Source organism: Ziziphus jujuba, chromosome 1 (genome assembly GCF_031755915.1).
Source record: "Ziziphus jujuba cultivar Dongzao chromosome 1, ASM3175591v1".
NCBI classification, from domain to species: domain Eukaryota; kingdom Viridiplantae; phylum Streptophyta; class Magnoliopsida; order Rosales; family Rhamnaceae; genus Ziziphus; species Ziziphus jujuba.
Window position 1 is genome coordinate 7,182,085 of NC_083379.1, and position 22,790 is coordinate 7,204,874.

At 32.3% G+C, this 22,790-nt stretch overlaps 2 protein-coding genes and 1 long non-coding RNA gene across 3 annotated transcripts; 1 reads left to right on the top strand and 2 right to left on the bottom strand.

Moving 5' to 3' along the window:
- Positions 1–4,345: 4,345 nt before the first annotated feature.
- Positions 4,346–7,703, bottom strand: LOC125418345 ((R)-mandelonitrile lyase 2). The gene is made up of 4 exons (XM_048467489.2): positions 7,508–7,703; positions 5,727–6,389; positions 4,735–5,581; positions 4,346–4,630 (listed from the first exon to the last, which is right to left on the bottom strand). Exons 1-4 carry the CDS (start codon positions 7,590–7,592, stop codon positions 4,585–4,587), a joined length of 1,641 nt encoding a protein of 546 aa, XP_048323446.2. The 5' UTR covers positions 7,593–7,703; the 3' UTR covers positions 4,346–4,584.
- A 3,784-nt stretch (positions 7,704–11,487) lies between these two features.
- On the bottom strand, positions 11,488–15,010 carry LOC107414223 ((R)-mandelonitrile lyase 3). The gene is made up of 4 exons (XM_025066821.3): positions 14,718–15,010; positions 12,915–13,577; positions 11,900–12,746; positions 11,488–11,789 (listed from the first exon to the last, which is right to left on the bottom strand). The coding sequence occupies exons 1-4, from the start codon at positions 14,800–14,802 to the stop codon at positions 11,744–11,746; spliced, it is 1,641 nt and encodes a 546-aa protein (XP_024922589.3). The 5' UTR covers positions 14,803–15,010; the 3' UTR covers positions 11,488–11,743.
- A 3,682-nt stretch (positions 15,011–18,692) lies between these two features.
- LOC112491627 (uncharacterized) lies at positions 18,693–20,494 on the top strand. Its single transcript, XR_009634969.1, has 3 exons — positions 18,693–19,107; positions 19,773–19,860; positions 20,301–20,494. It is a non-coding gene; the product is annotated as an uncharacterized LOC112491627 (long non-coding RNA).
- Positions 20,495–22,790: the final 2,296 nt, after the last annotated feature.

A 22,790-nucleotide genomic window follows, 5' to 3' on the forward strand; every position in this document is an offset into this window, starting at 1 on the left:
CGCAACAACATGGCTATGTTCAACAAAGGAAAACAGAGCATAGTTTTGAAATCAAAAGTTGGAAAAGATAAAAAAAAAAAATATGGCAGAAAAATAGAATTTTAATTAATCATTAATATATTTCACTTAATTGCTTTAAACATAATTATATTTGATTGATCATAATGTTTAATCAACAAAATATTTCAACCTGGAAAAATAGTTATTAAAAAATTAAAATATATGGATTGACTTGAATAGTTCTTTATAATTGTTATTGTTGTTGACGATGTTGTTATTATTATTATTATTATTATTATGTTGGCTCAATCAAAGAGTTTTGTTTTGTTTTTTTTTTTTTTTTTTTTTTTTGCTGATGAGATTCGAACCAAGCTCATAGGCTGGGATGTTGGTGCGTCTGACTATCAGGACTACCACATGGCCTCCTCATGAGTGTCGAGAAGCATATCAACTGAACCTATCACAAATATATTTTTTTTTGAATGAAAGACATTATAATTTGTTTTTTGAAAAAAAATTGGCTGTGTATAGGTTAGATATGTGATTAATTGATACAACAAAATTTTCTCCTCTCTGTCATGAATTATCTCAACCGTTAGACTAGTTGGCATTTAAGACTCGTATACGAAAAGTTAATTATCACTGGAAGCTTTGAAAGTTTTTGGCAAAGGACGAAGTTAAAATTTCAAAGTCAAAATTATAACGCACAATAATTTTACTTGAGTTTCATTACTGACGTTAGCAATGATATAATCACCCGTTTGACGCTATAGACGATATGTTGCAACAAATCCTGTTTTGCCACCAAAAGGTTTAAAGAGAGTTTTTATTTTTTATATTACTATATTTTCCTTCTAATTTTTATATTTCAAATTCATAATCTCCTAATCATAAATATAAATAATTTAATAACTCAGCTAACATGTCATGCATTTTCACTTTGATTTGTTTGACTAAATTAAAATATCATTACGATGACAACAATGTTTTTGCTGAAAGCGATGGCCACAATTTACTAGTAAACCAAATGTATTAACCAATAACCGCCCGTAGTTTTGGAGAAAAACTAAGGTATAAAGGTCATACTACGATGTAAGCCAGTGTGACCGTTGAATCTAAAAATGAAACCGGCTCGATTTTATTTCAAAATTACATTTTCTTTACTTCTTTCCTCAGGAGTCTTCTTCGACCCACCAAAACGCCACGTGGTATATTGGGCAGAAATTTATATTTTATTAGTTCTTTTGCTATTTTATTGGCATTTTAACTTATCCGTATCACTGTTTTAGCCCATGGTTTCTTCAAGGTAACTGATAGTTTCCAAATTTTCTCTAAAAATTTTCTCTCAGGAATCTCAGTTTTTCCCTCCACTATTAAATATCCTCAAAGCAACCTTCATCATATTTTCCTATAAATTTTTATTTTAATAAATATTTTTAACGTTTGAATATTTTGTTAATTATATATTTTCCATCAAATATAATTATATTAACAACGATTTGATGAAGTTTAAAAATTACTCTAATTGGATAGATTAAATATTTTTATTTCTATTATAAAAAAATTGTTCAGCTTTTAATATAAAAAAATGTTTAGTTCAAGTTTTTTTATTTTATTTTTATTTTTGTTCTCTTTTACATTTAGTTTTAGTTACTTAAACATATATTGTTTGACCGTTATATACTGAGTAACTTAAAATTATTTAGCCGAAGTTTAACGCACAACTTAATATTGTTTAGGGGACTATTGTTTAGAGGAGTTTAACACTTCATGAATAAGAATATTTTTGAAAATTTATCTAATAAGGAGTGGGAGATAAAAAATAAAAAAAATAATAGTGGTATAAAAAGAACGGCCCTAAATTTTAAAAAACCCATTAAAAGTTTTCATAGCTCAAGCCCATACGGGGCAGAGTTCTTTTAGTATGTGTATATTATAATTTTCAATATATATATATATATATATATGACTGTATATATGTACCATAGATAACCAGAAATATTTTAGCCAAAAAATCAGAAAGTAGCTGTAACAACCAATAGCGGAGCCAAAAAAATATTTCAGAAGGGCACCATTAAACCATATTTTTATAACAAAAGAATGTGATTAGGTTGTTAAAACTTCCCAAGAGAGATAATGTTTATCAGTAATGGGCTTTTTGAATAGCATCAGCCGCCACTCAGCATGATAATGTATACATCAGTCAAAAAGTTAAAGGGTTCCACTTCCACCATATGAACTCAAGGGTAAATCATGAAACTCGAGCTACTGTTCTAGACTCACCTTTGAATATTTCAGAGGAATATTCTTCAAGGCAATACATTTATATAATGGACACCTATACCAGACATTATATTGGACTATAGCGCTTTACCCTTATCATAGATACTGAAAGTAAAGGGCAAAATACAAGCTAGTATTTTTTATTTTTATGGTTTTTTCAGTTTGGAATCTATAAAAAAAAATTTCATATTTAATATTTTTTATTATTCAAATGGTTAAAACTAAACTATTTCTGTTAAAAAATTAATCACGTGACAAATAAATCAATTTTTTTAATAATTTTTTTTTTTAAATTTATGAAAAAAAAATATTTTAAAAATTGAAAATACAAAACTTACCCTTTCGTCGCAAACCTCACATACTTTTCCAGTTGATCTGGCTCGTTATTTGATTTGATTTTAATAAATCAATGGCCCTGAAATTTGATCACTAGAAGATGACGAGGTGAGATTAGAGAGAGCAGAGTGATTTGATAACAACATGGGAATCCTAATTTTTGTGTAGAGCGATTTGAGGCTCTCTGATTGCAGCAAAGGAATTGGGTAAGATGAACTGGGCAAGAATGGAACCCAAAGAAAACAATCAATTGCTTCATAATTAATCTTTCCGTTCTCAATTTTAATCAATGGTTTTGGGAAATTTCAATTGCTGGTTGCTGTTGTAATGGGTTGCCTTCAAGAAGAGCTGAAAAGGATTAATGAGCAGAAACAACATCTCACTTGGAAAAAAGATAATACACATTTCCCTCACCTCGAAAGCCTACAAAAACCCATTTCTTATTCAAGCTTTTGCTTCTTCTTCGTCCCTACCACCACAATCCCAAACCAATTTCCCCTCCAAACCCATCACCACAGTTTCAGGTGGGTTTGACCTTTGCCTCGCATCCCCTTCTTCTTTATCATAATCATCATCTTCTTTTTCTTGTTAATTTGTTTCCTTCTCTTCTTCTTCTTTATCCTCCTTATCATCTTCTTTTTCTTTCTCCTTCTGTTATCCACAAAGCGGCGGCCGCCATCGCCACTGCCACGTCCGATGACGTTCCTTTTCACCAAAACCCCCATGACCCTTCTTCACAATTGGGTTAAAAGGCTAGGGATTTAGTTTATGTTGTAAAATGCACCTTTTAGAATTTTAGGGTTTTTTAATTAATTATCCTGCTTATTAATTCAAAAAAATTGAAATAAAAATTAAAAATCAATTTAGAAGTCATGTGAGTAGCACATGATCCAACAGATTTGGCAATACAGGGTATTAAATGTTAATTTTTTTTTTTACAGAACCCCAACTAAAACAGGCTAAAACAGGCTAAAAATAAAAGATGCTAAAATGCATTTTGCCCATAATTCTTTTTTCATTAAACATATAAAATCATCTGAATTATTTTTTATGTCGATTTTACTTAAAAGTATTTTTTTATAGGTATTTCAAATTTAAAAAATATCAACAATAAAAATTATATAGTAAAAACTAGGACTTGAAAACAAGGTATATACTAGTTACAAACTATAAAAATGAAATTTTATAAATTAAAAAATCTATAAAGAAGTTATGTTCATTTTACCAATTTTAACATCAATGGTATAATTAACTCTAAAATATTTATCGCATAACTTTCACAAGATATAGTGCAGGCTATTGTATTGAATAAACACAACAATCAAGCATAAAAAGAAAAAAAAAAATCAAAATTGAACAAATGGAAAAAGAAATTTGTATTTTGAAAGGTGCACAACTTAAGTTGCTAGAGTAAAAATATAAATAATTGAAATACATATAAATTTAAAAAATATTTGTTTCAACAAATAAAAAATAAAAAATATTTTAAAGGAGCAAGTGCTGCAAGGCCTTGCTTGTTTGTCGACCATGACCGATTTACCTTAGACTCCGGGACAAGAAAAGCGATTATGACCAACATTCATTTACCCAAAAAAAAAAAAAAAAAAAAAAAAAAGAAGGAAAAAAAAAAAAAGGGCTATGATAAACATTCTTTTTGATTAATCTATTTATGACATAACTAACTGGTCACAAGTTTGGCCTTCAAATAAATGCAGCAAACAAAAAATGCTTTAAAATTTTAATGTATTATTGTAATCGGGTGACATTTCGACAGAATAAACAAAAGTACGAATGAAATAAAACAAAAATCAGGTTGCTAGACTCACAAAACATTACATATAATTGCATACGGACCACAATGATATTGAGCATACTAGTTTTACAAAATGGTCGTTTAGCAAATTTATCTCCCTGATTCACTATTTTATTTATTTTATATTATGTATATGATAAATGATGCCTAATCTATTTCGCTGCCTCTCTTTCTTGCAACATCCTAAGCCCAATGTACCTGTCCAAATTTCATAAAATGACAAAACCAAGTTAAAAATAAAATATTTCATAAAAAATAAAAAAGGAAAAGGCATGCGGGGTGAGTAAGAATAATATACATACCGGCCTATCATCATGAGGGTGGCCTGAGGGTTGGTTCCGGGTGATGCGTTGAATATGGATCCATCTACCACTCGAAGTGAATTTGTACCGACCACTCGCAAATCGCCATCGACAACCTTTCCCACCAAGCATCCACCATGGTAATGCCACATGGTTGTCACTGTGCTTCGACAAAATGCCTCCATTGATGCATCATCGGAGAGGTTTCTTGGCAAAGAAGGTTCTAAAAACTTAAAACCTTCAGCACCCTTTAAATCCTGGAACTTGAGCCTTTCCATGGCATCGGTCTTAAGCATATCACCAACCAACCTCATTCCTTTTACACAACGAGCAAGGTCCTTTGGATCTTTAAAGTAATTGAATCGGACGGTTGGGCCGACTTTAACATCGGCTGACGAAACCAGTCGGAGGGAGCCACTTGAAAGTGGTCCGGAGAACTTCTCTTCAATGGTTGCCACGCTCAATTCCAAAGGACCGGTACCATTTGGGTAAAAGCCAAAAGGTTGAGGAAAAGAAAATGAGGTAACAGAAGAGACTGGCTCTATGTAATTGAAATCTCTAGTAATTCCTACAACCTGTCCAACTGAAGGGCCCAATGCAAATGGGACTACAATGTTGATGTTATTACGAGGATTATCCGCCATAAAATTTCCCACATCGGGATTTTCGCTGACTACCGGAACTTTATGTGATGAAAGATGAGGAGATGGACCAACTCCACTGAGAAGAAGAAGCTGAGGGCTCCCAATTGCCCCTGCACTCAATATCACCTCTCCTTTGTCTCTTATCAATGCCTCATGAGCCCTCCCCTTTGAATCTCTATATACGACTCCACTTGCAGATACATCTGCAGTACAGAACATTAATATAAAAAAAAAAAAAAGAAAGAACAATATATATAGTCCCTTTCTACTGGATGTCAACACTTAGTGAATAGGAGAACAATATTATATATAGAAACGTTAAATAGATCATATGCTGGTGCTGCTCACCTGATGCTTTGGAAGAGAAGATTATTCTTTCCGCATAGGCCTCAATTGCAACTTTCAAGTTCTTCAGTTTACCTTTGTTAAGAAGTTCCACAGCTCCATGTCTCTTTCCCTCATTATCGAAGATTGAACCAGAAGTTTTGGTTCCCACCAAGTGTTGCAGACTGAATCCATTGTCAGGATCAACTCCTGCTTCCAATAAGGCTTCTCTAACAATAGATGGCCAAACCAAAAGATTTGGTTGGAAAACAATAGTGTCTTCCACCCATTGATATGCCTCCTCGACCGCATCCATGTCCCAATGAATGCCAGATTCATTATAGAATTGGTCATCAGCTCTAGAGTAAAATCCCCCATTGATCATGCTGCTCCCACCAAGGACTCTTCCTCTAACAATTGCAACACCATCTTCTGAAGTGAACCTCTGAGCAGGTGTTTTACCATCGTCTTCCTGCAAGAGAACACCTAATACCCCGTCTGTGGTCAAGACTAGCTGTGGGTATGAAGGAGGAGCACTACCCCTTTCAAGAACAAGAACCGAATAGTTCGCTGATAAAGTTGCAGCCAAAGGACAGCCTCCTGTGCCACCTCCAACTATTATATAGTCATACTCTTCTTTTAATGGAAGATCAGTGGCATTGTATACAGATTTCATGTAGCTAAAATCTGCAAATTACATAAGAGAAGGATGAAGATGTGAACAAAGTTTATATATATAAATATATATATAAAATATTATTATGAACGATAATTTTTTCAAAATCTATCATCTATAGCCATATATCATTTTTTTAAAATACATATACCCACATCAAAAAGGGACTTATATTTGTATATAACATCAAGAAATCTAGCAATTATGTTGTAGCGCTAACTTGAATGATAGCTTTCTGGAAGCTGTCGACTTGCACAAAATTGAAAGGCAGCAATATTAGTTGCTTAAAGTAATAAGCCGCTTAAAGTACTAATATTTTTGAACTTTTTTCCCTTGATTGGGGAATTGAACCCGAGACAAATCACAAATATTTTATAGAGTGAATTAACAAAATAAAAATAGAGGGATTCTTTTGGCACTGCAATATATATATATATATATATATATATATATATATTTTTTTTTTTTTCGCTTCCAACAACTTTTAATGTAAATTTCCAAAAATATAACCTTAGTCAGTTACAAAATTTTAGTTTTATATTATAAATCATTAGTGATGCCTCCATATTTGAAGTTCAAAACCTAGTAGTAAAATCTTATTAAAAATTGTTGCCAAATGTTGAGAATGCTTCAACTAAACAATACTGACATGTGAAATGCATATTAGCGCAGCAATGTAGCTATGTTCAACAAAGGAAAACAAAACATAGTTTCGAAGTCAAAAGTTGGAAAAAATAAAAGAATATTAATCAATTCAGACATAATGCAATTCATTAATATATTTCACTTAATTGCTTTAAACATAATTATATTTGATTGATCACAATGTGTAGTCAACAAAATATTTCAACTTGGAAAAATATTTATTAAAAAAATTATAGAAATTAAAATATTTGTTTATCAAATACATACATTTAAAACAAATAAAATAAAATATATGGATTGACTTAAATAATTCTTTATTATTATTTTGGCTCAATCAAAGAGTTCTTTTGCAGTGGCCAAGGTGCTGAAAGTTCAAGGCAGATTGGTCAGTATACAACATTGAGATTATATGACTACCATAATTTAGCATACAGATAAGAAATAGAAATATTGGAGATTAATAATGAAGGCTATGAAAGTGTACCATAATCAGATGAAGTAGCCAACGCAAGAACCTCCAATTGATGATGAAAAAAATATGAAAGCACAACCAAGAACAAAGGACCCATAATAAGTAAATAATTATTAGCGTGTAGCTTTAAGATTTTAGCAACGCTATGCTTAAAAGGTTATAAAAATACAATTGCCTTGTCTTGGCTATAAGCAACACTATGCTTGTCTATATATATATATAGATATAGATATAGATATAGATATAGATATAAGCAACTATGTGAAAAGTATATATATAGATATAGATATAAGCAACTATGTGAAAAGTTCAACACTTGCACGTTGGCTCAATAATGTTTCCGAGCAAACTATTTGCCTTATCTTTAGTTATTATTATAATTATCATTTAGGTTGCCGCCAAAGTAGAAATATTGTCTTAATCTGTCAAGCCCACGTCACTGTCTCTTCCAGACTTATACAAAGGAAAAAATAATAACAACAAGAACTTACCCTATCATTAACACCAAATGAGGGGAAGATATACTTAACAAATATTTATATAAAAATATATTTTTTATCTTTTACAACAATTCCTCTCCTTATACATGTCTTTTGAACCTATTATCTCTTATACACGAGTGTCGAGAAACATATCAACTGAACCTATCACACATTTTTTTTTTTTTAATGAAAGAAAGACATTATAATTTATTTTTTGAAAAAAAATTTGGCTGTGTATATGTTATATATATGCTTAATTGATATAACAAAATTTTCTCTACTCTATTATGAATTATCTACCGTTGGACTAGTTGGCTTTAAAGACTCGTATACGAAAAGTTAATTATCACTGGAAGCTTTGAAAGTTTTGGCAAAGGACGAAGTTAAAATTTCAAAGTCAAATTTACAACGTACAAGATTTTTACTTGAATTTCATTATATTGCAACGAATCCTGTTTTGCCACCAAAAGGTTCAAAGAGAGTTTTTATTTTTATTTTTTATATTACTATATTTTTCTTCTAAGTTTTTATATTTCAAATTCGTAATCCCAATCACAAATATAAATAATTTAATAACTGAGCCAGCATGTCATGCATTTTCACTTTGATTTGTTTGTCTAAATTAAAATATCATTAGCGATGACAACAACGTTTTTGCTGAAAGCGATGGCCACAATTTACTAGTAAACCAAATGTATTAACCAATAACCGCCTGTAGTTTTGGAGAAAAACTAAGGTATAAAGGTCATACTACGATGTAAGCCAGTGTGACCGTTGAATCTCAAAATGAAACCGGCTCGATTTTATTTCAAAATTACATTTTCTTTACGTCTTTACGTATATTGGGCAGAAATTTATATTTTATCAGTTCTTTTGCAATTTTATTGGGATTTTAACTTATCCGTATCACTGTTTTAGCCAGTGGTTTCTTCAAGATTACTGGTGGTTTCCAAATTTTCTCCCAAGAATCTCAGTTTTTCCCTCCACTATTAAATATCCTCAAAGCAACCTTTATCATATTTTCCTGTAAATTTTTATTTTAATAAATACTTTTAACGTTTGAATATTTTGTTAATTAAATATTTTCCATCAAATATAATTATATTTACAACAATTTGATGAAGTTTAAAAATAAATTACTCTACTTGGATAGGTTAAATATTTTTATTGCTACTACAAAAAAATAATTCAGATTTTAATATAAAAAATATGTTTAGTTCTATTTTTTTTTTGTCCCTTTTAAATTTAGTTCTATTACTTAAACATATATTGTTTGGTTGTTATATACTGAGTCACTTAAAATTGTTTAGCCGAAGTTTAACAAACAACTTAATATTATTTAGAGGAGTTTAACATTTAATGATAAAAATATTTTTGAAAATTTATCTAAAAAAATGGTGGTATAAAAAGAACACCCTAAAATTTAAAAAACCCATTAAAAGTTTGGAATAATATCATACTAGATCTCTAAATTATATGTGTTATTTCCCTTAAGTCCCTAAACTTTGTTTTGTGACAATCAAATCTCTCAACTTGATAGAATTGTGCAATATAAGGGTAAAATCAAATTTTCTATCAAAATGGTTAACAGTATATGAAAGTCATGTGTGGTTTGATAAGGCTATTGAAAGTCCTTTAAATTTATGTATTTATTTTTAAATAAATTTTACATTTAAATGAAAAAAAAAAAAAAAAGAAATCCACCAGGGCGCTTTTAGCCAAGAGCTAGCATTGGTTTGCTCTGCTACAAGACTGGAAAACAAAGAGTTTTTTATTTTTTATTTTTTATTTATTTAAAGAACTGGAAAATAAACCCAAAAAAAAAAAAATTATTTTCTTTCAAAAACTACTTGGTTATAATGTCTGCACTCTTATTAGTTTCTCTATATATCCATGCCAGAGATCAAGTAGAAGAAAATTGTTACCTCACTATTATGGGCTCATTAGAAGACTCCCAAATACACGGTCTGCATTCTTTACTCCTTTCCATCAACCCTACAATGGAAACCCAATGTTTTTACCCAATTTTTCTCTCTATTATTCAAACATATCTTCATTTTGTTTTGAGAGTTTCAGTTGAAATGACCTTCAATGTCTCTATCAAATGATCATGTGACTTTCTTACATTTTCTGTTAGACATTTGGATGGAAAATTGATTTTGTCCTTACAATGCACAATTTTACAAAGATTAGGGATTCAATTGTCATAAAATAAAGTTTAGGGATTTAAATGATACATCCCATATAGTTTAGAGATTTGATGTGATATTATCTCTAAAAGTTTTCATAGCTCAAGCCCATACGAGGCAGAGCTCTTTTAGGACATGTGTATATAATATATCGACCATAGATAACCAAAAATATTTCAGCCAAAAAAACAGAAAGTAGCTGTAACAACCAACAGCGGAGCCAAAAAAATATTTCAGAAGGTCACAATTAAACCATTGTTAAAAATTCCCTAGATAGATAATGTTTATTAGTAATGGGCTTTTTGAATAGTATCAGCTGCCACCCAATGTTATTCACAGCATGATAATATACACCAGTAAAAAAGTTAAAGGGTTCCACTTCCATCATATGAACTCAAGGGTAAACCATGAAACTCCAGCAACTATTCAAGACTCACCTTTGGATATTTCATAGGAATATTCTTCAAGGCAATACATTTATATATTGTACACCTACACCAGACATTATATTTGACAATCGAGAGATACTAGACAAAATGTCTATAGAGCTTTACCCTTCTCATAGGTACAGAGAGTAAATAATTTTTTTTTTCATTAAACATATAAAATCGTTTTGATCAATTTTTAAATCGATTTAACTTATTAAAAGTATCTTTTCATATGAATCTCAAATTTAAAAGATATCTATAATAAAAAATATATAATAAAAACTAAAACTTAAAAATAAAGTATATAATAGTTACAAACTATAATAATGAAATTTAATAAAATAAAAAATCTATAAAGAAGTTATGTTCAATTTACCAAAATTAACATTAATGCTATAACTAACTCTAAAATATTTACCGCATAACTTTCAAAAGATATAGTGAAGGCTATTGTATTGAATAAACACTTCAATCAAGCATAAAAAGAAAATTTTTAAAAAAAAATCAAAATTGAACAAACGGAAAAAGAAATTTGCATTTAGAAAGGTGCACAACTTAAATTGGTAGAGTAAAAATTAAATAACTGAAATACATATAAATTTAAAAAATATTTGTTTCAACAAATAAAAAATAAAAAATATTTCAAGGTAGCAAGTACTGCAAGAACTTTCTTGTCCGTTGACCATGACCGACTTACCTTAGACTCCGGGGCAAGAAAAGCGATTATGACCAACCTTCATTTACCCCCCCCCCCCCCCCCCCCCCCCCCAAAAAAAAAAAAAAAGGAAAAAACAAAGGGGGAAAAAAAAAGAAAGGGGGCTATGATAAACATTCTTTTCGATTAATCTATTTATAACATAACTAACTACTCACAAGTTTGATCTCCGAGTAAATGCATCAAACAAAAAATGCTTTAAAATTTTATTGAATTATTGTAATCGGGTGATATTTCGACAGAATAAACAAAAGTATGAATGAAATAAAAACAAAAATCAAGTTGCTAAACGCATACAACATTACATATAATTGCATATGGACCATAATGATATTGAGCATACTCATCCTACAAAATGGTCGTTTAGCAAATTTATTTCCCTGATTTCCTATTTTATTTCTTTTATATTTCGTATATGATAAACGATGCTCAATCTATTTCGCTGCCTCTCTTTCTTGCAACATCCTAAGCCCCATGTACCTGCCCAAATTTCACAAAATGACAAAACCAAGTTAGAAATAAAATATTTCATTAAAAAAAAAAAAAAAGAAAGAAAAAGGCATATTGGTGAGTAAGATTAATATACATACCGGCCTATCATCATGAGGGTGGCTTGAGGGTTGGTTCCGGGTGATGTATTGAATATGGATCCATCTACCACTCGAAGTGAATTTGTACCCACCACTCGTAAATAGCCATCAACAACCTTTCCCACCAAGCATCCACCATGGTAATGCCAGAACGTCGTCACTGTGCTTCGACAAAACGCCTCCATTGATGCATCATCGGAGAGGTTTCTTGGCAAAGAAGGTCCTAAAAACTTGAAACCTTCGGCACCCTCTAAATCTTCGAACTTGAGCCCTTCCATGGCATCGGTCTTGAGCATATCACCGACCAACCTCATTCCTCTTACACAACGAGAAAGGTCCTTCGGATCTCCAAAGTAGTTGAATTGGATGGTTGGGCTAACTTTCACATCAGCCGACGAAACAAGCTGGAGGGAGCCACTCGAAAGTGGTCCGGAGAACTTCTCAACAATGGTTGCCACACTCAACTCTAAAGGAGTGGTTCCGTTTGGATAAAAGCTAAAAGGTTGAGGAAAAGAAAATGAGGTAACGGAAGAGCCCGACTCTATGTAATTGAAGTCATTAGTAATTCCTACAACCTGTACAATTGAAGGGTCCAACGCAAATGGGACTACAATGGTGATGCTATTACGAGGATTATCCGCCATAAAGTTTCCCACATCGGGGTTTTGGCTAACTACCGGAACTTTATGTGATGAAAGATGAGGAAGTGGACCAATTCCACTGAGAAGGAGAAGCTGAGGGCTCCCAATTGCCCCTGCACTCAATATCACCTCTCCTTCATCTCTTATCAACGCCTCATGAGTCCTCCCCTTCGAATCACTATATACGACTCCAGTTGCTGATACACCTATTGTACAGAGCATTTATATATAAGGAAAAAAAAAAAAATATATATATATATATATATATATATATATATATATAATCCCTTTCTACTGGACGTCAACACCTAATGGCTAATAGAATAAAATTATATATAGAAATGTTAAATACATCATATACTTGTGCTGCTCACCTGATGCTTTGGAAGAGAAGATAATTCTCTCGGCATAGGCCTCAACTGCAACTTTCAAGTTCTTCAGTTCGCCTTTGTTAAGAAGCTCCACAGCTCCATGTCTCTTTCCCTCGTTATCGAAGATTGAACCAGAACTTTTGGTTCCCACTAAATGTTGCAAACTGAATCCATTGTCAGGACCAACTCCTGCTTTCAATAAAGCTTCTTTGACAATAGATGGCCAAGTCGAAAGATTTGGTTGGAAAACAATGGTGTCTTCAACCCACTGGTATGCCTCCTCGACCGCATTCATGTCCCAGTGAATGCCAGATTCATTATAGAATTGGTCATCAGCTTTGGAGAAGAATCCCCCATTGATCATGCTGGTCCCACCAAGGACTCTTCCTCTAACATTCGCAACACCATCTTCTGAAGTGAACCTCTGAGCAGGTGTTTTACCATCGTCTTCCTGCAAGAGAACACCTCCTGATCCATCTGCGGTCAAGACCAGCTGTGGGTATGAAGGAGGAGCACTGCCCCTTTCAAGGACAAGAACCGAGTAGTTTGCTGATAAAGTTGCAGCCAAAGGACAGCCTGCTGTACCACCTCCCACTATTATATAGTCATACTCTTCTTTTAATGGAAGATCAGTGGCATTGTATACAGATTTCATGTAGCTAAAATCTGCAAATTACATAAAGAGAAGGGTGAAGATGTGAACAAAGTTTATATATATATATATATATATAATATTATTATTGGTGATAATTTTTTCAAAATCTATCATCTATAGCCATATTTCATTTTTAAAAATTACATATGGCCACATAATGCAGGGACTTATATTTATATATAAGCTCGAAAAAGCTAGCAATTATGTTGCGGTGCTAACTTGAATGATAGTTTTCTGGAGGCTGACGGTTTGCATAAAGTTGAAAAGCAGTAATATTAGATGCTTAAAGTACTAATTGTTTTTTTAAAACCTTTTCCCCATCATTGGGGGAATTGACTCCAAGACAAATCGTAAATATTTTAAAAAGTGAATTAACAATATAAAAATAAAGGGATTCTTTTGTCACTACAATTTTTTTTTTTTTTTTTTGGGCTTGTTACAACTTTTAATGTAAATTTCCAAAAATATACCCTTAATCAATCACATGTAATGATTAGTGATAACCTTCATATTTTAAGTTCAAGATTTGATGTTAAAATATTATCAAAAAAGTATTGTTTAAATGTTGAGAATGCTTCAACTAAACAACATTGACATGTAAAAAGCATATTCTTGCAACAATATAGCTTGTTCAAAAAAGGGAAACAGAATATGGTTTTGAAATCAAAAATTGGTAAAAACAAAAGAATATGGCAGAAAGATAGAGTTTTAATTATTCAATTCGGACATAATGCAATTCATTAATATATTTCACTTAATTGCTTTAAAAACATAATTATATTTGATTGATCAGAATGTTTAATCAACAAAATATTTCAACTACTTGGAAAAATATTTATTAAAAAATTATAGAAATTAAAATATTTGCTTATCAAATACATATTTAAGACAAATTAAATAAAATATATGGATCGACTTAAATAATTCTTTATTATTATTGTTGTTGTTTCATTGTTTTTATTTTTATTTTTATTTATTTATTTTTTTGGCTCGATCAAAGAGTTCTTTTACAGTGGCCTTGGTGCCGAAAGTTCAAGGCAGACAGCGCATTGGCCAGTATGCAATATTGAGGTTATATAACTACCATAATTCAGCATATAGATAAGAAATAGAAATATTGGAGATCAAAAATGGAGGTTGTGAGAGTGTACCAAGATCAGATGAAGTAGCCAGCGCAAGAACCTCCAATTGATGATGAAAAAAATATGAAAGCACAATCAATAACAAAGCACCCATAATAAGTAAATAATTATTCGCGTGTGGCTTTAAGATTTTAGCAACACTATGCTTAAAAGATTATATAAATACAATCGCCGTTTCTCGGCTATAAGCAACACTATGCTTATCTCCATATGTATATATATCTAGAGAGAGAGAGAGAGAGAGAGAGAGAGAGAGATAGATATAAGCAACTGTGTGAAAAGTTCAACACCTGCACATTGGCTCAATAATGTTTCCACGCAAACAATTTGCCTTATCTTGAATTATTTTTATAATTATCCTTTAGGCTGCCGCCAAAGAAGAAATTTTGCATCTGTTAAGCCCACGTCACTCTCTTCTAGACTTATATAAAGGAAAATAATATTGCAGCTTCGCAAGATTATTTGACCAATAAAAATAATAACAACAACGACTTACCCTACCAGTAACACCAAATGAGGGGAAGATATATTTAACAAATATTTATATAAATATATATATTTTTTATCTTTTATAACAATTCATCTTTTTTATCCTTTGTCTATTGTCTCCTATACGTGAGTTCGAGAGGCATATCAACTGAACCTATCACAAATATTGTTTTTTTTTCAAAAGAAAGACATTATAATATATTTTTTGTGAAAAGGTTGGCTGTGTATATGTTATATATATATGATTAATTGATATAACAAAATTTTCTTCACTCTATTATGAATTATGTCAGCCGTTAGACTAGTTGGTATTTAAGATTCGTCTACGAAAAGTTAATTATCACTAGAAGCTTTGAAAGTTTTGGCAGAGGACGAAGTTAAAATTTCAAAGTCAAAAATATAAGGTACAAGAATTTACTTAGATTTCATTAAGGACGTTAGAAATGATATTATCACATTTTGACGCTATAGACGATATATTGCGACAAATCCTGGTTTGCCACCAAAAGGTTCAAAAAGGCGTTTCTATTTTTTTATTTTATTTTATTTTTATCATTATTATAATTTTTTTCTAATTTCCATATTTCAAATTCATAATCTCCCAATTATAAATATGAATAGTTTAATAAAAGTTAACATTTCATGCATTTTTACTTTGATTTATTTGTCTAAATTAAAATATCATTAGCGATGACAACAATGTTTTTGCTAAAAGCGATGGTCACAATTTACTAGTAAAACAAATGTGTTGACCAATAACCACATGTAGTTTTGGAGAAAACTTAGGTATAAAGGTCATACTAAGGTTCAAAAAATCGATATCGATAAAAATATCGAGAGTTTAAAATACGAAAATTTCTATAAAAATATCGAATATCGATAAAAAGTTATAAAAATTAATGAAAATTTGTTTTAAAAAATAGAAAATTTTAGGAGAATTTGGCTCAATGCCCTCATAGGAATAAGCTTAATGATTTTTACCCCTTCATTTGGTATCTTTTTTTTTTTCTACCCTTTCAATTTTTAATAATCCCAAAATATCTTTATATCCAAATTAAATATTTTTACTTTTTTTTTTCTTTTCTTTACCAGACTTTTCTCTTCTCCTTCATCACCCTTCCCCCAAAGGTGGCTCATCTCTTCTCATTCATCAATCTTTCTTCACCTAGTTGCCCTTTTGCCAAACAACCCCGTTTCATCTCTCCAGTCACCAAGTATTCAAGGTCTAAAATGTACCACAAGAGAGGACTTTGGGCTATCAAGGCCAAAAAAGGTGGCATTTTCCCTCGCAAAGATCCGAAGCTTGCCGCAGAGAACCCACCTCAGAAACCTCCCAAGTTCTACCCCGCCGATGACGTCAAGAAGCTGCTTGTCAACAAGCGCAAGCACAAGCCCACCAAGCTCAGGTTCAATTCCGAAAAGTTTTTTTTTTTTTTTTGAATAATGTATTTAATGCATTTTGGCTACATGTTATTTGGCTTTTGTTGTTTTGTTAATTGGGTCTGTGAACTTTTCAGGATGAGTATTACATTGGGGACGGTGTTGATTGTGTTGGTTGGGAGATTTAAAGGGAAGAGAGTTGTATTCCTGAAACAACTTTCATTTGGCTTGCTTCTGGTGAGTAAGACTTTTTTTTTTTTTAGGCTTCCAATAAATTGCCAAATGTTCTTGCTTTTGTTTTTGTTTTTGTTTTTTTGTGTTTATTTTCCCCTGACTGGAAATGAGTATTTGATTGCTATAAATAGGAATTAAATTATGTGTCTTTAGTTTTTATTTTTTATTTTTATTTTTTTTTATATATTTGTTCATTTCGACTATTCTTAACAGTTCGGTTCAAAATTTTCTTTCCTAGATAGTGGAATGTGCATTTTTGAATTGAAATTACCATATGCAAGTCCTCTCTTTAATAGACATTTTGTTGATCTATTACATTTGCTATTATATGTAACAGCCCAGACTACCCACATGATATATTCTCCGCTTTAGGTTCTGCCCGCACGGTTTTGTCAAAACGCGTCTCAAGGAAAAGGTATCCATAGCCCCTTATAAGGCATGCTTCATTCCTCTTTCCAACCTATGTGGGACTTCACAATCCATCCCCCTTGGGACCTAGCGTCCTCGCTAGCACATCGATCCGAGTACTGGCTCTAGTAACATCTGTAACAGCCCAGACCACCCGCTTGAGATATTGTCATCTTTGGGCAAAATGGGAGGATTGTGAAGTTCCACATCGGTTGGAAAGGGGAACGAACCATGCCATATAAGTGGGTGTGGATACCTTTTCCGTACGACGCGTTTTGACAAAACCTTGAGGCTTGGGTTGTAAGAGGATTCCCCAGGCCCAAAGAGGACAATATCGAACGCGGGTGGTCTGGGCTGTCACAGATGGTATCAGAGCCAGACCCGGATCGGTGTGCCAGTGAGGATGCTGGGCCCCAAGGGGGGAGGATTTTGAAGTCCCACATCGGTTGGAAAGGGGAACGAAGCATTCCTTATAAGGTGGTGTGGATACCTTTCCCGTATGATGCGTTTTGACAAAATCTTGAGGACTGGGTTGTAAGAGGATTTTTCAGGCCCAAAGAGGACAATATCGGACGCGGGTGGTTTGGGCTGTCATAGATGGTATCAAAGCCGGACCCAGATCGGTGTGCTAGCGAGGATGCTGGGCCCTAAGAGGGGTGGATTATGAAGTCCCACATCTGTTGGAAAGGGGAACGAAACACTCCATATAAGTGGATATGGATACCTTTCCCTTGCGAGACCTTTTAAAACCTTTAGGGCTGGGTTGTAAGAGGATTCCCCAGGCCCAAAGAGGACAATATCGCATGCGTGTGGTTTGCGTTGTCACAGATTGTGAAGTCCCACATCAGTTGGAAAGGGGAAGGAAGCATGCCTTATAAGGGGCTGTGGATACCTTTCCCTTGAGACGCGTTTTGATAAAACCTTGTGGGCAGGACTCAAAGTGGACAATATCTCATGTGGGTGGTCTGGGCTGTTATATTATATGTCTTGCAAAATTATGGAAATGCTAATTTGCAAGAATGAAGGTTCTTTTTTAACCATTTTGTGGGATCATATTGTTTTTCTCTTTCCAATGAGGATAATGGACAACATTTGCATCTATTTCTTTTTCCTTTTTATGCTTCCACCCTGCGTTTAGGAGATGAAAACTGAAAACCATTTCATATTTTTTCTTCTATGGTAACAGCTATATGTTTTTATCTAGATGTATTTCACAAGATAATTCCATTATGCTTTATGTATTAGTGAAATTTAGCTGCTTTTAGTCATTGATATGTTTGCTCCTTTTAGATTTTTAGTTGATTTGTGGTTTGTTCGAAATTTTGTATCATATTATTCTTGACTAGATTGCATTGATATCTATGTACATATCTGGTTAATATTCACCCAAATATCTCTTGTTGGTTCCTTTTGAAGTTTTAGTTTTGAACTTTCTTTCCAGGCAAAACTGACCCATACGTTATTTTAAGCCGAGGGGACCAAGTCATACGCAGCAAAAAGAACAGCGATACCACAATCATTGGACCTCCTGGTGAACCAATTTGGAATCAGGTAAAGGTCCTTGTAATTCTGCTTCGACGTCTGTGTTTAAATGAAGTTGTAAAAGTTTTTCTAAATGATCATATATGTTTATATATATATATATATATATATGTGCTTGCTGGTAGGATACAAGCAACTATAGAAAATTGTCTGGTTATATGCATCTTCTATCAAGTCATATAAGATATTTGGTGATGCAATGGTGTTTGATACCACTCATTGCTTGACTGCATTTGATATGCCACTTGGGATATGGGTTGGAATGAATAATTATGGTATGCCTTGCTTCTTTGGTTGCTTGCTTCAACGAGAAGAAAATCTGAGGTCTTTTTGATGGGCATTTAAGGTAATAGAACGAAAATAGAATACAATACAAATATATTTTATTAGTCATTTTGTGTAGAAAGGAAGTGGGTTTATTGGTGGTTTTGTGTAGAAATTATGATAATACAAATTTTTGGTAATTATGATAATATAAATTTTTTTGTTAGTCAAACCATCTATTGTATGGTTTGTGGGTGTAATTGCTGAAGTAGCAGGTGTAATTGCTGCTTTGAAGGATAAGACGTAAGGTTGGTCATGCTCATGACTAAATTTTATATTTATTACTCATATAACTTTATGGAACTAGGTTAATTAATCTTTAGACAAGCATGTATCCTATCAAACTGTTCTAATAGTATCATCATCACTTGCTTATTCCCTTTCTACTTCTATTACGAAGAGAAAACTAATATGTCATTTAATTTTATTTTTCTAAAGCCTAGTTGACAAATAATTTGTTTTGCTATTTGTGAAAATATTAATCATCTTTGTAAAAGTCATAAACTTCATATTTAATTTGATTATTGTTACGTTTTACACTTTGATATGTTATTTTGCAGTTGGGCTAGACATTATTATTAATATTTATCATTCTCTTGTTTCATTTTGATATGTTATTTTGCAGTTGGGTTAAACATTATTGATTAATATTTATCATTTTCTTGTTTTTCATTAGATATATTTTAGTGTTGACGAGTTAAGGAAGCTTTTGTCTGACAAGGATGCATACCATCAATTTTTACTTTCGCTCGATCAAGTTAAAATTCAAAATAATGTACATACTTAAGTGCATAAAGTGCATGCATCAACCCCTTTTTAAAACGCTTGTTAGTGAATATTGGGTATTGTGCTAATACAATGACTTTTGTGCTTGATTTATATAGTTTATTAATAAGCATGGTGGTTTATGCCTTCCCAATATATAGTAGTTTTGCTATTGTGATACTTGAGTCTATGTTCTGATTATTTTTCCTAGATATTTTTTGGCAACTTGACAATTATCAGCTTAGAGATGAAATTCGCAAAGAAAGACTGCAGCTAGCGAGTTATTCTTTTCTTGTTATCTACTAGGTTTTGCTATATTAGTCATGTACAATTGGATATGCATGGAGATATCTACTAGATTTTTTTTAATTATATATATATATATATATCAGTTGAGCACAATTGAATTATGCATGGAGAAACAGATCCTGAATTTATGTAAACTCACAGGGAGAACTTGGAAAAGGAACCGCGGATTATGGAGCTCAGAAATCAGGTAATATTTATCTTGCTTTCTTTAGGTGGTGTCGAAATTATTGTATTGATTGTGAAACATTTTCTCCTGTTTGTATGGTACACGGTGTAGAATTATGAGAACAATAGAGTTGGCTGCTATAGAGGAGAAGCTACATGAGCTTGAGAGACAAAAGGAAGAAATGTTGAGGTTCGGTTCCGCTGCTTCCCTTGATACAAACCTAGGACGACCTGCTCCTAAACCCGTATTATATTAGCCCGGATCTTTAATTAAGTTCAAGTTCTAATGGAATGGACCTCAACCCCTAACCAACCTGTGGTTAGAAACCTTGGTATAATGTAGACGCCACAATAGGGGATGGAAAATCTATTGATAAGTCAAGCTAAAACAACCAATTCTCTAATGGTGTTTTAGGTGTTCTCAAAGAACAAAGAGATAATTAATCTCACAAGTATTTTCTTAATCAAATCAAAATTTTATTCTTATTTAAAAATAAGCCTTTAAATATGCTACAAAGCCACGAAATAAAACCCTAAAAATAAAGAAAAATCAGCCACCACACATAAAGAAACCTAGTTGGCTGAAACTATACTTCCTTTCCTAATCTAAGTTTGATTAATTAATTCCTTTATATTAAATTAGGAATTAATTAATTTACAATGGAAAGAATAAAATAAAAACCTTCTTAAAGTTATTTTTCCAGAAAATAAATAAATAAAAGCCAAAAAGTAATGGTAGTTTCCTAAAACAAAAAGTAAAAACAAATTAGGAAACTAAAAATGCTAGCCTTTTTTATCAAGTTGACTTTGATCAATCTTTGACCTCTTTGAGCTTCAAATCAGCTTCTAGATTCTTTTTAGGATTCCAAATAAGCTGAATATGAAATCCCACACGTTGCCCATGCTTGGAAAAATAAGAAAAGGCTAATATAATAAAATACAGTAAAGCCAGCAAGCAATACAGCAAATTCGGCCAAATTGTTGATGCTGTCCGTACAAGCCCTTTTTGATTGCATTTGAGGCTGCTTTAACTTGATTCCATGACCTCTTAGGCATATGTATTAAACCCATAAAGCATTGGAACCATTTCATGCTTCCCGGACTCCAAAAATGTACCAAAACCATCACCCGAGTCCGTATCGGCTTCCACCACTTGGATGCTTAGAATAGGCTTTGTATCTTCAAGTATGGACAAGCTTTGTTGAGATTGATTACTCCCTGTATAAATACTCCTAGGTTGTCCTTAAATCTCTTAATTTGAGCTCTTGTGATTGGCCTAGTCTTCATCCGTGTCGAGTCAGCACCCCAGCAGGTTATCGGTGGAGCGGGCTCGGGCGGAATCACATCATCCCTTCTCCAAAGGCTTCAAGGTATAGAATATGATAATTTATAGTTGGAAATCTGAATTGCACAGTTTCTTTGTGCTCAAGCTCAAGTTTCTTTCTGTTGTTTTGTACATAGTGGCTGTGCTTAAACATGAAAGAATTAATGTAGAGAAGCCAAATTTGATAATAAGGTACTTTATCTTAATTACCTTTAACCTTTATTTTAGTGGTGTTTGTATGCAGATGCAATGAATATGACAGATGAGGAATCTGAAAATCTACACAAGCAGCTTTTTGTGCAGATATACAAGAAGCTTCGCACCACTTAGGCGAACACTCATTCATCTTGCAGCTAAAACAAATTCACTCAGTTGAATTGGTATTATAGAAAGATATATACTTGGAACACATTGAAATCTTACTTTTAGTTTCAATGCATTGGCTAGATAAACGTGATTGTCTATGTATTATTTGGTTAAATATTTTCTCTTTGCTAGTGTATCAGTTTTGACAGCACTTGTTCATGTACATTCAACATTCATCGTGGTATGGTATTATATAGTTACAATTTTATCAGTTTTTGCCATAATTACATTTACATTTATGATTTTTAACTTGGAAAAACTGATGGATGCAGTCTATGCTTTTTAGGCTTTATCTGAAACTAAAACTAGCCTTTCATTATGATGCACTGCTTCTACTTGTTTTGTCTTTGATTGGATAGTAATCTCATATTGGCTAATCTGATTATGAATCGACATAAATGTGAGTATAACTTCAAATGTAAAAAGCTCAAAGTAGTTCCATGTTTAAGGAATAATACCACTTTAAACAATTAACCATCGATTTGATACCAACACAGCCTTTTGTAGGAGCTATAATATTCTCTAGTTTTTATTCATAAAACACTTGTACATTTTTCGCTTGCTAATTCAAATTTAGTTTTTAGTTTTTCTACATGATTCTCATGTCAAGATGAAGTGTAAGGACCCAATTTCATTATTAAATTCTCCATATTGTTTGAGAAGTGGAAAAGCAAGAAATAAGAAGGATGAGAATTTAAATGGTTGGTAATTGAGTTCTCAAATATTGGCTTTCTAGTTTGAGACGATTTGAACTTGTTTGAATGGTATGCATTGAA

What these genes read in the sequence shown, in the direction of transcription:
- LOC125418345 (XM_048467489.2), bottom strand. Translation starts at nt 7,592, where the DNA reads ATGGGTCCTTTGTTCTTGGTTGTGCTTTCATATTTTTTTCATCATCAA. An exon ending in GGCTACTTCATCTGATTATG is followed by an intron (nt 6,390 to 7,507) that starts GTACACTTTCAT and finishes TGTAATTTGCAG; the next exon opens with ATTTTAGCTACATGAAATCT. An exon ending in CTTCTCTTCCAAAGCATCAG is followed by an intron (nt 5,582 to 5,726) that starts GTGAGCAGCACC and finishes TCTGTACTGCAG; the next exon opens with ATGTATCTGCAAGTGGAGTC.
- LOC107414223 (XM_025066821.3), bottom strand. Translation starts at nt 14,802, where the DNA reads ATGGGTGCTTTGTTATTGATTGTGCTTTCATATTTTTTTCATCATCAA. An exon ending in GGCTACTTCATCTGATCTTG is followed by an intron (nt 13,578 to 14,717) that starts GTACACTCTCAC and finishes TGTAATTTGCAG; the next exon opens with ATTTTAGCTACATGAAATCT. An exon ending in CTTCTCTTCCAAAGCATCAG is followed by an intron (nt 12,747 to 12,914) that starts GTGAGCAGCACA and finishes TCTGTACAATAG; the next exon opens with GTGTATCAGCAACTGGAGTC.